The sequence below is a fragment of the Macaca thibetana genome, chromosome 11, assembly GCF_024542745.1.
Source record: "Macaca thibetana thibetana isolate TM-01 chromosome 11, ASM2454274v1, whole genome shotgun sequence".
Classification (NCBI taxonomy): Eukaryota; Metazoa; Chordata; class Mammalia; order Primates; family Cercopithecidae; genus Macaca; species Macaca thibetana.
The window spans coordinates 109,600,053-109,613,544 of NC_065588.1; the positions used below are offsets into that span (position 1 = coordinate 109,600,053).

Sequence of the window (13,492 nt, forward strand, 5' to 3'; positions counted from 1 at the left end):
TCTTTACTTCCATTGGGTCTGTGATGAAATAATTCTGTGATGAAATAATTCTGACTTACCAGGAAGGACTTCCTATCAGAATGAAGTTGGCCTCCTCAGCTGCTTTTGCCTTCAGCGGAGGCAGCCTTTGTCCTACCCCAAGTCCCTCTTGTTTAGACACCTGCTTCCTGTGATACAGGGATGCCCCTCTCCTGGCACACAAGACCAGCTGGAGTCAGGCTCCTGGCCTCACTCTGGGGCCCCAGTTGAGAACTGGGGCTGAGAGCAGACTTAGGGTCTGCTTATTAGAAGACCCCAAGGTCTTCCTTCTAAGGAAGGAAAGCAGGAAGGAAGACAGCTGATGACGGGAAAACACACAGGATCTTTGTTTCATAAATATATTTTATTTTTTCAATGAAAAAGTTTGCATATTAGAAAAATTTGTAAGGGTCAGGGGTGGGCTTCCTGGGAGGATGGCTGAGATGGTTCCTCAACCCTGGATGGTGGCCCTGTTTACCTTCCCTGGGAACAAGTTCTCGGGCAGGGTCACAGCTTTGAGGAATTCCTCACTGCTGTGATTCAGGTGTCTCCCATCCACCCTCCTCTGGGGACCTGGTGTGTTACTTGTGGGCACCTGTCATGCCAGCAAGTTGGCTAAGGATGGGCACAGCGCAGTCACACAGATACCAAAAAGGTCCAGTTCATAGCCTCGTTGACTGCCGACCTTTGGCATCTGTATAGTGGGCTCCTGATAACAAGAAGTTAACCTGCACCTGGGCCACAGGCGCTCAACCAAACATACATCGAGGCGCTGGATAAAACTCCAGCCCCTCCAGGGGTCTCCTGGGCTAGGAGAGGACAGATCGGAAAGGGTCCGTCATCACTTGGGCAACCCATTTGTCATGCCCAGCTGTTCCTTGAGCGCCCGCAGCTGGGCCAGGCTGATGTTGCTGCCCCCACAGACAATGACCACGAGGGATGGCAGGGGGGCTTGGAGATTCCCCTCCCGTTGGAGCTTCTGGATCACGTGGCTGTAGACGGCAGCCAGGGCTGCCCCGCAGGCGGGCTCCACCAGGATCTTCTCATCATCTGCCGGAGAAGGGGAGTGACAGGGGTGTGGCCTGAGTTTCTCAGGGTGCACAGGAGCTGACAGGCCATTGGCAGGACTTGGGAATACTGAGCCAATCAGCTTTCAACCCTGGGTGCAGATGCAGGTCCTGGACCGCACATCCCGTTATCACCCTGAATTGGCCCTTCCAAGCCTGAGCCAGGGCCTGGGTTTCGTTATGAGTGCTAACACTGATAGAATGAGTGTGGTTGCTTGAGCACTGTGTTGAGAAGAATTCTGAGGCATCATCTGAGCAAGAGTTCCATGGTTGATTAGCCAAGTGTGCAGCAGGTACAGAAGCATAAATGGTACTATTTTTTTCTCTCTTTTTTTGCCATCCCTGCCCTAGACTGAACCCAGAAAGAGTCCAACCTAGTTACAGACCCACCTCTGAATGAATCCAACTCTGAGCCCCATGTTTTCCTTTTTTACTCTGGCTACCAGGAAACTCAGAAGGATTATTTTAAATACTTATTGTTTTCTGCTGCTATGGTTATCAGGCTTACTTTTCTATTTACTTTTCTATTATGTGTGGCTTTTGCTCTTCCATGTCTACACTGCATTGTATTACCTTCCGTTAATGGAAGGTTCTAGGCAGAGATGGAAGACAGAACTGTGGAGAAAATTTGGGGTGAGTGGGATCCCCAGTGGCACACCAAGTGGACAGCCACTTAGCTCCTGAGTCAGCGGGTCAGGTCACGAGAGATCCTGGCACATACCCACGAACTTCTCAATGGCGGCCACAGCCTCCTGGTCCGAGATAACTTCAGAGAAAATGGGGTGTTCCTGAAACAGCTTCAGGGCCTGAGCCCCCACAGTCTTCACACCCAGGGCCTTGGCAACACTGAGAGAAGTGGGAACCCAGAAGAGGATGGGAGTGGGGGAAACAGGAGAGAGATGGGGGCAGGGAGGGAGAGAAGGAGATGGATGTGAGACGGAGAAGGCAGTGAATCCATGGGCAAGGGGGACAGGTGTCACCTCTGCAGCCGTAAAGCACTGAAAAGCCTCAGGGATCCCCGAACCAAGTGGGGTATTCTAATAAGGTGAGAGTGTTTGAATTGGCATCACATAGTATATTCTTTATTATCACTATTTTTAATTTTTTTGAGACGGGGGGGTGTCACTATGTTGCCCACGCTGGGTTTTTTGTTTTTGTTTTTGTTTTTTTTTTGATGGAGTGTTGCTCTGTTGCCCAGGCTGGAGTGTGCAGTGGCACGATCTCGGCTCACTGCAATCTCTGCCTCCTGGGTTCAAGCAATTCTCCTGCCTCAGCCTCCCAAGTAGCTGGGACTACAGGTGCCCAACCACGCCTGGCTAATTTTTGTATTTTTAGTAGAGATGGGGTTTCACCATGTTGACCAGGCTGGCTTCAAACTCCTGACCTCAGGTGATCCACCCACCTTGGCCTCCCAAAGTGCTGGGATTACAGGCATGAGCCGCCATGCCCAACCCCAGGCTAGTCTTGAACTCCTGGGCTCAAGTGATCCTCCTGCCTTGGCAGAGCATCATATTCTGATCAACACTAAGTCAGGAGCAAATGCCTAAGAGGACCCTTGTTGTTCCCTGATAGGACTCCCTGCCTTTGCTCCGGGTTGCAACCTCTACCTGGTTAACCCTCATAAGGCTTAGTACCACTCTGCCTGCCCACATCCTGCTCTGTCCTTCAAGGCTCAGGATTAAGGCCACCTCCTCCAAGGAGTCCTCCTGGGAGAGTACTGAGTCCCACGGCCCTATGTGGAATTCTCAAATGGTACTCCCCTATAGTAACAAGCACCCTGATTACTTTTTGAGAAAGCATTAGGTGCCAAGCACTTCACAAGCATTATTGAATTCACACAAGAACTCTGCTGTTGTTAATTGGTTTGATTTTGGGAAGGGGAAACTGAGGCAGAGTATACAGTCATTTGCCCAAGGTCACACACCTAGGGAGTGCTGGAGCTGGGGCTGCAAGCAGGATCTGTATAACTTCAAGACCTGCGCTGGTAACCAATGTGTTGGCGCTGTCCCCAGCCCCCCGGGGTGACCACTGGCTCTGTTCCCAGCTCAACTGCCCCCTCTCCCTTCCCCAGGAGCATCTTGAGGGCCTTGGCCACCTCAGCCCTCAGCAGCACGTGGTTTACAGTAGGCACTCAGCCATGACGTCTTCAGTCCCTATAGTGTGGGACACAGAAGCTCCAGATGCCAGGCTCAGAAAGCCAGAAGAAGTTCTTATCTGGCTGGATTCAGTCTTCCCTATCTGTAGTGGAGACTATTGTCTGCCCTGGTGTCTTTTCTAGCTGCACATATGATCACCTGGTATAAAGACATTTCCCAGCCTCTCTGGCAGCTGCATGTGGCCATGTGACTACGTTCAGGCCAACAAAAGGTAAGTGGAAGTTTTGTGTCTGTCTTTGAAGGTTGGAGCATAGCCTTCTGCCCTTGCTTCCCCCTCCCTGCCACATGGAATGTGGGTGTGATAGCTGGCACTCAGGCAACCATTTTGGACCAAAAGGCTACATGCTAAGGATAATGGGGAAACAAACTTAATGGACCCGGGGCCCTGACTTTTCTTGATAAAGTTCAATCTCATCTAAGCCACTGTTATTTGGGGCTTCTGTGTAATGGGGCCAAAACCTAATCCTAATTAAATACTATCTATCGGTCAGGCATGGTGGCTCATGCCTATAATCCCAGCACTTTGAGAGGCTGAGGTGGGCAGATCACCTGAGGTCAGGAGTTTGAGACTAGCCTGGCTAACACAGTAAAACCCCGTTTCTACTAAAAATACAAAATTAGCCAAGTGTCATGGCACTTGTACTCCAATTGGCACTTGCACATGCCATTGCACTGCAGCTTGGGCAACGAAAGCAAAACTCCGTCTCAAAACAAACAAACAAAAACTATCTATCAAAGGTTTGGGGCTTGGATATGAACTCCTTAGGAGCAAGACTTGGGTTTATGCGCCACTCTGTCCCCAGATCAGCCAGTGTCTTGCACACAATAGGGGCTCAGTAAATGGTTGGCAAAGTAATGAGGTATGTAAAACCTTGCCACAGAGGACTCAGTAAATGATTCCTATGCGGCCGGCCTTCCTTCCTTCCTTCCTGCCTGCCTGCCTGCCTGCTTGCCTCCCTCCCTCCCTCCCTCCCTCCCTCCCTCCCTCCCTCCCTTCGTCTCTTCCTTCCTTCCTTCCTTCCTTCCTTCCTTCCTTCCTTCCTTCCTTCCTTCCTTCCTTCCTTCCTTCCTTCCTTCCTTCCTTCCTTCCTTCCTTTCTTGCTTTCTTGCTTTCTTGCTTTCTTGCTTTCTTGCTTTTTTTTTCTTCCTTTCTTTCTCTCTTTCTTTTTCTTTCCTTCTTTCTTTCTTTTTTTCTCTCTCTTTCTTTTTCTTTTCTTTTCTCTTCCTTTCCTTTCCCCTTCCTTCCTTCCTTCCTTCCTTCCTTCCTTCCTTCCTTCCTTCCTTCCTTCCCTCCCTCCCTCCCTCCCTCCCTTCCTTCCTCTCTTCCTTCCTTCCTCCCTTTTTCTTTGTTTCTAGGCAGGGTCTTGCTCTGTCACCCAGGCTGGAGTGCACTGGCATGATCATGGCTCACTGCAGCATCAGCCTCCTGGGCTTAAGCAATCTTCCCACCTTAGCCTTCTGAATACCTGGGACTATAGGTGTGTGCTGCCATGCCCAGTTAGTTAAAAAACAAAACAAAACAAAAACAAAAAGAAAAACAAAATACCAACTTTTTTTAGAGGTGGGAATCTCTCTATGTTGCTCAGGCTGGTCTTGAACTCCGCCTCAAGTGATCTTCCTGCCTCAGTCACCCAAAGTGCTGGGATTACAGGCACAAGTCACTGTGCCCAGCCTCATATGAGGCTTTTCATGTGAGGAAGTGTGACGTGGTGGAGTCACACAGACTTGGGCTTGAGTCCAAGCTGTACCACTCACTGGATGTGACCCTGGGCAACTGATCAAAGCCTCCATTTCCTCATCTGTAGAACAGGCTAACATCAGGATCTATCTCGAAGCCAGACCTAAAGGGGACTCCCCAATGCTTGCTGGACACCTGAGGGAGGCACCCCAGCTGCTCACCTGGTGATCTTGGGCAGGGAGACGAGCTTGCCTGCGGTGGTGGCGGCGTGGAAGCTGTGGGCGCCAAAGGTCTCCATGGCGATGACAGGCACGTCCCCCCAGCCCACCTCCTGCAGCCCCTGGACCACTCCACACAGCAGGCCCCCACCGCCCACTGACAGCGCGATGGCCCCCGGCTTTTCCCACAGTGCCTCCTTCAGCTCTTTCACGATGGAAGCGTGGCCTTCCCTGGAGGGTGGGGAGAGGGGGTGGCGGGTCAGGGCTAGGCTTCCTGGAGACACCAGCTCAGGTTTGCACCGGCCTCATCCCAGCTGATGGGGCCTGGAGCTATTTCCCTCCCCACCCGCCACCTCGGCTTCCAGCTGCCAGCATCTGTGTTTCTACCTGAGGACTTTCTCTGGCCACCTGAGCTACCTGCAAACAGAGTCAGGAGATGGCAGCCCCTTAGAGGAGCCCTCAACCAACGGCTACGGGTCGGCGAACAAACTCCCCTGCTCCTTCTCCCAGGGAGAGGGAAACTGTGGCCCACCTTCTACACTGGCTCCCAGGGTCCCCAAGGGATTAAGCTCCAGCCACCCACAGTGGCCACCTGCCCTTGAAAGCCCCCTTCCTGACATTTTGGGCTGGATGATAGAAAAAGAAAAAAGAAAAAAGCCAGCCCCCTGCCTTCCCCAGCTCACTTCCCCACTCCCCCACTGAATCGCCTCCCAAATAAACTCCTTTCCCTGAAACCTTTGTGCCCGAGTCTGCTTCCTGGAGGACTCAGCTGCTGACACTTGGACCCTGTGTGCTTGCATGTTCAGCCTTGGGTGTGTTGTGGGTGCAGCCGTGGAGAATGGGCATTTGGTGCACATGTGTGTGCACCTGCTGCTGCACCTGGGTGTAACATGTGAACATGTGTGTTTCTTCTTTCTTTCTTTTCTTTTTTTTTTTGAGATGGAGTGTCACTCTCTTACCCAGGCTGGAGTGCAGTGGTGCGATCTTGGCTCACTGCAACCTCCACCTCCTGGGTTCAAGCAATTCTCCTACCTCAGCCTCCCTAGTAACTGGGATTACAGGCATGTGTCACCACGCCCGGGTAATTTTTGTATTTTTAGTAGAGATGGAGTTTCACCATGTTGGTCAGACTGGTCTCAAACTGCTGACCTCAAGTGATCCTCCCACCTTGGCCTCCCAAAGTCTGGGATTACGGGTGTGAGCCACTGTGCCCCGCCTCAGTGTGCTTCTACATGGTGGTGTGTGCACACATGTGCAGCTGCTGTGCATGAGGATGCGATGATGTGCATCATAGCAATGCCTGCCCGGTGATATAGGGCAGTGGCTGCCACCCCCACCGAGTGACCGTGAACTCCACATACCAGATGAGGGGGTCGTCAAAGGGGGGAATGTAGACCCAGCCTGGGTTGTTCTTTGCTAGGGCCTTGGCCAGCTCGAAGGCTTCATCCAATAACTGCGAAACCACAGGGGAGATGGGAGGGGGTGAGGCACAGGGGGGACCCTGTCCAGCCACCAGGTACCCTCTCTCTGCCCTGCCCTGGGTCAGCACTCACCTCACCCACCACCTTGACTGTGGCACCTTCATTCTTGAGGCGCTCAATGGTGAGAGCAGGTGTGGTGCTGGGCACGACGATGGTCGCAGGGACGCCCAGTTGCCTGGCTGCATATGCAGCTGCCATGCCTGCATTTCCCGCTGCCAGGGTCGGGGGTGGAGAGGGTGTCAGTGCGGGAGCATCTGGGAGCCCAGGCAGGACTGCTTACCCTCTCCTGGGGGCTCTGGAGTTCCCCCCTCACCTCCCCACCCTGGGTGACTGCTGGCCTCCCCCTGGAATTCCAAACTGCTGGCTGCTGCCAGTGTTTTCAATGGCACATTGCTGGGGAAACCAGGGCTCAGAGAAGCGGAGTACTTGACCCCAGGACACACAGCAGAGGACAGGATGGGGAAGCAGGTCACTTACCCGAGGAGCAGACAAAATGTGCACAGCCTTGCTTGGCCCACTGTGGAGACAACAGGAGAGGCACTCAGGCCCACCTCCCAGTCATTGCCTGTGCTCTTCCTGTCCACCTAGAATACCTGCCAGGATTCCACTGGACACAGACCTTTCCTTCACTCGGAATTTGTTCTACCCTTGTCTGAGACTGCACCGCCCCTCTCCAAAGAGACTGGCTCAGGAAGGGGTGGAGGAAAACAGGCGACTGATGGCTCTGGGATCAGTCCTGAGGGACCCTCCTGGAGGGGCACCCCTCCACCAGAGGAAGCCCTAATGGTGGACGCTCAGTCATTGTGGGGAGTCAGTAGGCTTATCCCACGATGACTTTAATTTCACACAGCACTGGCCCTGCCCTGGTGAGGAAGGAGGACCTGCCACCCCTGTCCAGACGATGCTGACCCGGTCCCGTACCCTCTTGCAGAAGTGCCCAATGCCCCGGATCTTGAAGGAGCCGGAGGGCTGGGCACTGTCCATCTTGAGGTAGACGCTGGTGCCGGCCACTTTGGACAGGGCCATGCTGTCACGGATGGGGGTCCTCACGTGCAGGGGTTCTCCGGACATCATTACTGGCAGAAACGAAGGAAACCCAGAGGGTTAGGAGAGCCAGCCAGAGTGACCCCTTCCTTCGCTTCCCAGCAAGCCAAGCAAGGGCTCAGACCAGACAGCATCCTGGAGACCTGGGCTCTAATCACAGGTGGGCCACCTACTCGCCATGTGACATCAGACAGGAAATCACGCTTTGGCCACAGCTCTGTCATCTGTAAAATGGGGACAGGTATCACCCTCCACTCCTGACTTCTCACACATTTGCTGGGAGGCTGAAGAGATAACACTCAAACCTTGTAGCTTTCAAAATGCATGAGGTGAGGCTGGGCACAGTGGCTTATGCCTGTAATCCCAGCAATAGGGAGGCCAAGGCAGGTAGGTCACAAGGTCAGAATTTTGAGACCAGCCTGGCCAACATGGTGAAACCCTGTCTCTACTAAAAATACAAAAAATTAGCTGGGCATGGTGGTGCATGCCTGTAAGCCCAGCTACTTAGGAGGCTGAGAAAGGAGAATCACTTACTTGAACCCAGGAGGTGGAGGTTGCAGTGAGCAAGATCGCACCATTGCACTCCTGCCTGGGCGACAGAGCAAGACTCTGTCTTGAGAAAAAAAAAAAAAAAAAGAAGAAGAAGAAAAAAGAAATAGCCAGGCATAGTGGCAGGCACCTATAATCCCAGCTACTCAGGAGGCTGAGGCAGGAGCATCACTTGAACCCGGGAGGTGGAGTTTGTAATGAGCCAAGATCAAGCCACTGCACTCCAGCCTGGGCAACTGAGTGAGACTGCTTCTCCAAAAAAATAAAAAATAAAAAATAGTCTATCTATCTATGCGAAAATTCAGGGACACCCACACACATATCCACACACACATACTCCATCCACACACACACACACGATCCACCCCCACACACAATCGATCCACCCCCACATACAATCCATCCACCACACACGATCCATCCACACACACACACAATCCATCCATACACACACATATAGTCTACATGTTTCTTTTATTTTTTAAATTTTTTTATTTGAATTTTGTTGTTGTTCACATGTTTCCATGTGCACAGAGCATCTTGGAAAACACGTGTGACAGGCTGGCCAGGGTGGGGCTTTTGAGGAGAGCTGGCCCTCAGGATCATAGCACCCACCTTTTGCATGGTTTGAATGTTTTACCATGTGCCTCTATTACTTACTTAAATGCATACATTAGAAAAAAACCCTGGCAGCTGGCTCTTCTGACATGCAATTCCAAGTATCTTGGCTTAAATGGACGATCCCAGGACCCAGCAGAATGCCTGACTCATAGTAGATGTTCAATAAATATTTATTTAAAAAAAAAACCCTAACTTTTGGGAAGCCCAATATTCAGTTAGGAAAAGCTCTTTCGTAATTACTAATTTTGTCATAATTATTATATCATTGACTAATCACTTAGCTTTTAAATTTTATTTATTTATTTATTTATTTATTTATTTATTTATTTATTTATTTATTCTGGTAGAGGTGGGGTCTTGCTATGTTGGCCAGACTGGTCTCCAACTCCTGGTCTCAAGTGATCTGCCCGCCTCAGCCTCCTAAACTGTTGGGATTACAGCCATGAGCCACAGCACCTGGCTTGCTGTTATTTTAAGTCACATTTTGGGGTAGTTTGGTACACAGCAACAGGAAGCAGACTATTAACATAATTTGCCCAAAGTCACACTGTGAGTGAGGCAGGGAGGCAGGATTTGAACTCACCCAGGAGCAGTTGGCTCCAGGGCTCAGGCTCTCTCTGAGACCCCATGGGCATGGCTCAGGCTCCCGCTTCTGGGATGGGCTCTCAGGGATGAAGCAGTTGGGGTGGCCTGGGGTCTAGCCACAGCCACATCTGCCCATCCAGCCTTTCCATCTCCCCCACCTTCCGCTGAGAGTCCCAGGGTGGATTTGATTCTCTTCAACTTGGGCCCGGCCAGAAGAGATTAGCAGGCGTTGGCTGAGGAGTGTTCTGGTTCCCCCTCCCGCCACCATCCCAGAAGGCCAGGCAACGGTGGCTAGCCAGAGACCCATCTCCAATGCCACCTCATCCACCCCCTGTCCCGGGCACTCCTGAACTGGACATCCATCCCCCCGTCCCAGAATGAGCCAGACATCCCTTGGTCAGAGGGAGAATGAGGGGTGGGGATCCCAACTGCCCCACCAGCCTTAGCATTCCCTAACTAGGTCACCCCTTGTCTATATGAATTAACTGACATTCGGGGCCTGGGAGGGGAACTTGAATAGACACCCTCTCTCTGCTGGATCTCTTGAATAAAAGTCAGAGACTGGGGCATACTTCAAAACAGGACATCCCCAAATCAGAATGAACTTTCAGCTCCTGGAGCTTAATCCCCAAACAATGGGATCCTGGTTTTTATTTATTTATTTGTAGAGAATCTCCCTCTGTCGCCCAGGCTGGAGTGCAGTGGTGCGATCTCAGCTCACTGCAACCTCCACCTTCTGGGTTCAAGCGGTTTTCCTGCCTCAGCCTTCTAAGTAGCTGGGATCACAGACGTGCACCACCATGCCCGACTAATTTTTGCGTTTTTAATGGAGACAGGGTTTCACCATGTTGGCCAGGCTGGTCTCGAACTCCTGACCACAAGTGATCCACCTGCCTCAGCCTCCCAAAGTGGTAGGATTACAGGCATGAGCCACCACGCACCCAGTTCTGACTGACTTGGCATTAAAGGCCGGTGTAGGTCACCAAGGCCTGGCCTCAGGGACAACCGGAGTGGGAATTGGAGGAGCCGGCCACGGAGACCCTTTTCAGGTGGATTTGGGGTTCCATTTGTCCCAGGCGGTGCCTTCAGGTAAAAGGCCAGGGCTCCCTCTGCAGGCAGCCCCTTCTCTGCCGCGGCTTTCCGTGAAGCGAGCATCCGTTAACTGAATCCAGCCTGCCAGTCCCACCCTGCCCCAAGGATCAGAAGACTTCAGAAGACATGCCTGGGGAGGAGGAGGGAGGCCCTGAAGCTGCTCTCTGCCCACTCGACTTCGGCAGTCGGAAGCCGCCTTCCCTCTCACTTGGTTCTCAGTAAGCATTCAGTCGGTATGAACTGTTATGAAATCTGGGCTAGACACCTTAAGTGCAGGTCATCCTTTCACCCTCACAACCTGAGGAGGAAGGTGCTACACTCATCCCCATTCTACAGATGTGGAAGCTGAGGCACAGAACTGGACACAAACTCAGACAGTGTTTAGGCCCAACTGGCTCTTTTTAAAAAATTTGAGACAAGGTCTTGCTGTGTCACCCAGGCTGGAGTGCAGGGGTGCAATCATTGCTCGCTGCAGCCTCGACCTCTTGGCCTCAAGCGATCCTCCCAATTCAGCCTCCCCAGTAGCTGGGACTACAGGTGTGCACCACCACACTCTACTAATTAAATTCTTTTTTTAGGTCAGGAGTTCGAGACCAGCCTGGCCAACATGGTGAAATCTCATCTCTACTAAAAATACAAAAACTAGCCAGGCGTGGTGGCACACACCTGTAGTCCCAGCTACTCGGGAGGCTGAGGCAGGAGAATTGCTTGAACCCAGGAGGCAGAGGTTGCAGTGAGCCCAGATTATGCCATTGTGCTTCAGCCTGGGTGACAGAGTGAGACCTCCATCCAAAAAAAAAAAAAAAAGATTTTTTTTTTTTTTTTTTTTTTTTTTTGTAGAGATGAGGGTCTCACTCTGTTGCCCAGCTCAGTTTCGAACTTGTGGCCTCAAGCAACCCTCCCGCCTCAGCTTTCCAAAGTGTTGGGATTACGGGCATCCGCCACCATGCCCAGCCTTGACGGACTCTTTCTATGCCTCCCTCTTCCCCTGGGAAACCACAGGCTACCCCAGGACACTCCAGTCCTGAGGTGGGACTGAGGATGGGGCCACTTACCCGACAAAGGTGATGGGTCTGAGCAGCAAACAGAGCCAAGCCAGCGAGGGAGGGAGGGATCAACTGAGTAGATAGCCCACGAAGAAAGGGGGCTGAGGACGGGTGGGCAGTCTTCTGAATGGTCCCAGGGGCTACCCAGTCCTGGGCTTTATTCCCCTGGCACCTCTGGGCAGCCAATGGGGCCCTGGGGCTGGCTACACCCTCCCTCCCCGCCGCCAGGATCCACCCCCGTGGCTCGAGGCCACTGGGGCTCTCAGAAGGGAGGGGGAATCTGGCCAAGCTTTCTTCTTTGGCAGCTTCCTCCTGCCTTTCCCACAACCATTCCTCCTCCCTCTTTCCACTTCCTCTTTCTGTCCTCAGTTTTGTGAAAGGAAAATAAAAAATTGGGACCCCAACTTACTATGCCAAAAGAAAAAAAATTAAGCTAAAGGCTGAGTCATGCAAGAAACTGCCTATCCTTTAGTTCCTAAGCAGATAGCTTCAGATGAAAGGTTAAATATTGGCCCGGCATTTTGGGAGGCCGAGGCGGGTGACCTGAGGTCAGGAGATCGAGACCAGCCTGGCCAATATGGTGAAACCCCATCGCTACTAAAAATACAAAAATCAGCGGGGTGTGGTGGCACGTGCTACTCAGGAGGCTGAGGCACAAGAATTGCTTGGACCTGGGAGGTAGAGGTTGCAGTGAGACGAGATCTCGCCACTGCACTCCAGCCTTCGCAACAACAACAACAAAAAAAAAGGTTAAATATCCCCACAGGTCGCTACTCTATGTTCACGTTATCTTATGTAAGCGTTGATTTATTGAGATCAAGACAAATACGTAATTGACTATTTCCCTATCTGCCCCTCTTCTCTTGCAAACTGTGGATTTGGTAATGTGACCATACCTTCCTTCTTTCCCCTCCAGCTTGCTTTTCTCATTTAAATACTGACACCCTAAAGTCATCTCTGGAGAAAAGCACAGACCTGTCTCCCAGGTGCGTTCTTAACCTTGACAAAACAAACTTCTAAATGGATTGAGACCTGTCTCAATCTTTTTGATTCTTTTTGACTTACAGATTGGAGACTCATGAAAGGGACCCTGGGTGAAGGTGGCCCTGACCTTTGACTAATTTCCTGTTGGTGCTTGGTACCAGCTTGAGCTATCTTTTTTTTTTTTTTTCCTTTGAGTCAGGGTCTTGCTCTGTTACCCAGGCTGGAGTGCAATGGCATGATCTCAGCTCACTGCAACCTCCATCTCCTGGGTTCAAGTGATTCTCCTGTTTCAACTCCCCAAGTAACTGGGAGTACAGGCATGTGCCACCACACCCGGCTAATTTTTTGTATTTTTAGTAGAGATGTGGTTTCACCATGTTAGCCAGGCTGGTCTTGAACTGCTGACCTCAAGTGATCCACCTGCCTTGGCCTCCTAGAGTGCTGGGATTACAGGCATGAGCCATCACGCCGGCCTTGAGCTATCTTGATTGCCCCCCAGAATAAGACAATTTGCTGAGGCCTGGGAGCTCCCCACCTCCAGAGAACTCCTGATCTCCCCAAATTGGTTGATATCTAAGGTTGATTTCCCTGAACAGCTCCTTTTCTGCGTTTTACTAGTTTTCAACAAGGAAGGTGAGTTTTCCGGCTTCCATGATGACGGCAAGTAGGCACCTCCTTTCTGGAGTTTCACTCGTGTCCGGCAGGGATGGCAAGTGTGAGTTTTCCCTGCTTCTAGGATGGTAGACAGCAGTCTTCAGCCTGGCTCCCATGACTAGAAGTTACGATTAACAACCAGCTGGTCTTAATTTCGCCCTACTTTTAGAGCACTCAGTAACTGCATAAATTGCTCGACTGTTTGTTTCCTTTGCTTGACTGTTCTTGTTCCTGTTGTTTTTGTTGTTTCGGTCTGTTTTCCATCGGATTGGACCAACTCCACTTGACTTGGTCAAATC

At 51.5% G+C, this 13,492-nt stretch overlaps 1 protein-coding gene across 3 annotated transcripts; it reads right to left on the reverse strand.

Moving 5' to 3' along the window:
- Positions 1-363: 363 nt before the first annotated feature.
- Positions 364-11,709, reverse strand: SDS (serine dehydratase). 3 transcript variants are annotated; one of them, XM_050749849.1, is made up of 9 exons: positions 11,565-11,707; positions 7,836-7,886; positions 7,540-7,694; positions 7,096-7,135; positions 6,691-6,830; positions 6,499-6,590; positions 5,141-5,368; positions 1,807-1,931; positions 364-1,068 (listed from the first exon to the last, which is right to left on the reverse strand). In XM_050749849.1, exons 2-9 carry the CDS (start codon positions 7,840-7,842, stop codon positions 860-862), a joined length of 996 nt encoding a protein of 331 aa, XP_050605806.1. In that variant the 5' UTR covers positions 7,843-7,886; positions 11,565-11,707; the 3' UTR covers positions 364-859. The 3 variants fall into 3 exon arrangements, with proteins under 3 accessions (XP_050605806.1, XP_050605807.1, XP_050605805.1); XM_050749850.1 differs by lacking the exon at positions 7,836-7,886 and having other exon boundaries at positions 11,565-11,709; XM_050749848.1 differs by lacking the exons at positions 7,836-7,886; positions 11,565-11,707 and adding an exon at positions 9,416-9,494.
- Between the last annotated feature and the right edge of the window lie 1,783 nt (positions 11,710-13,492).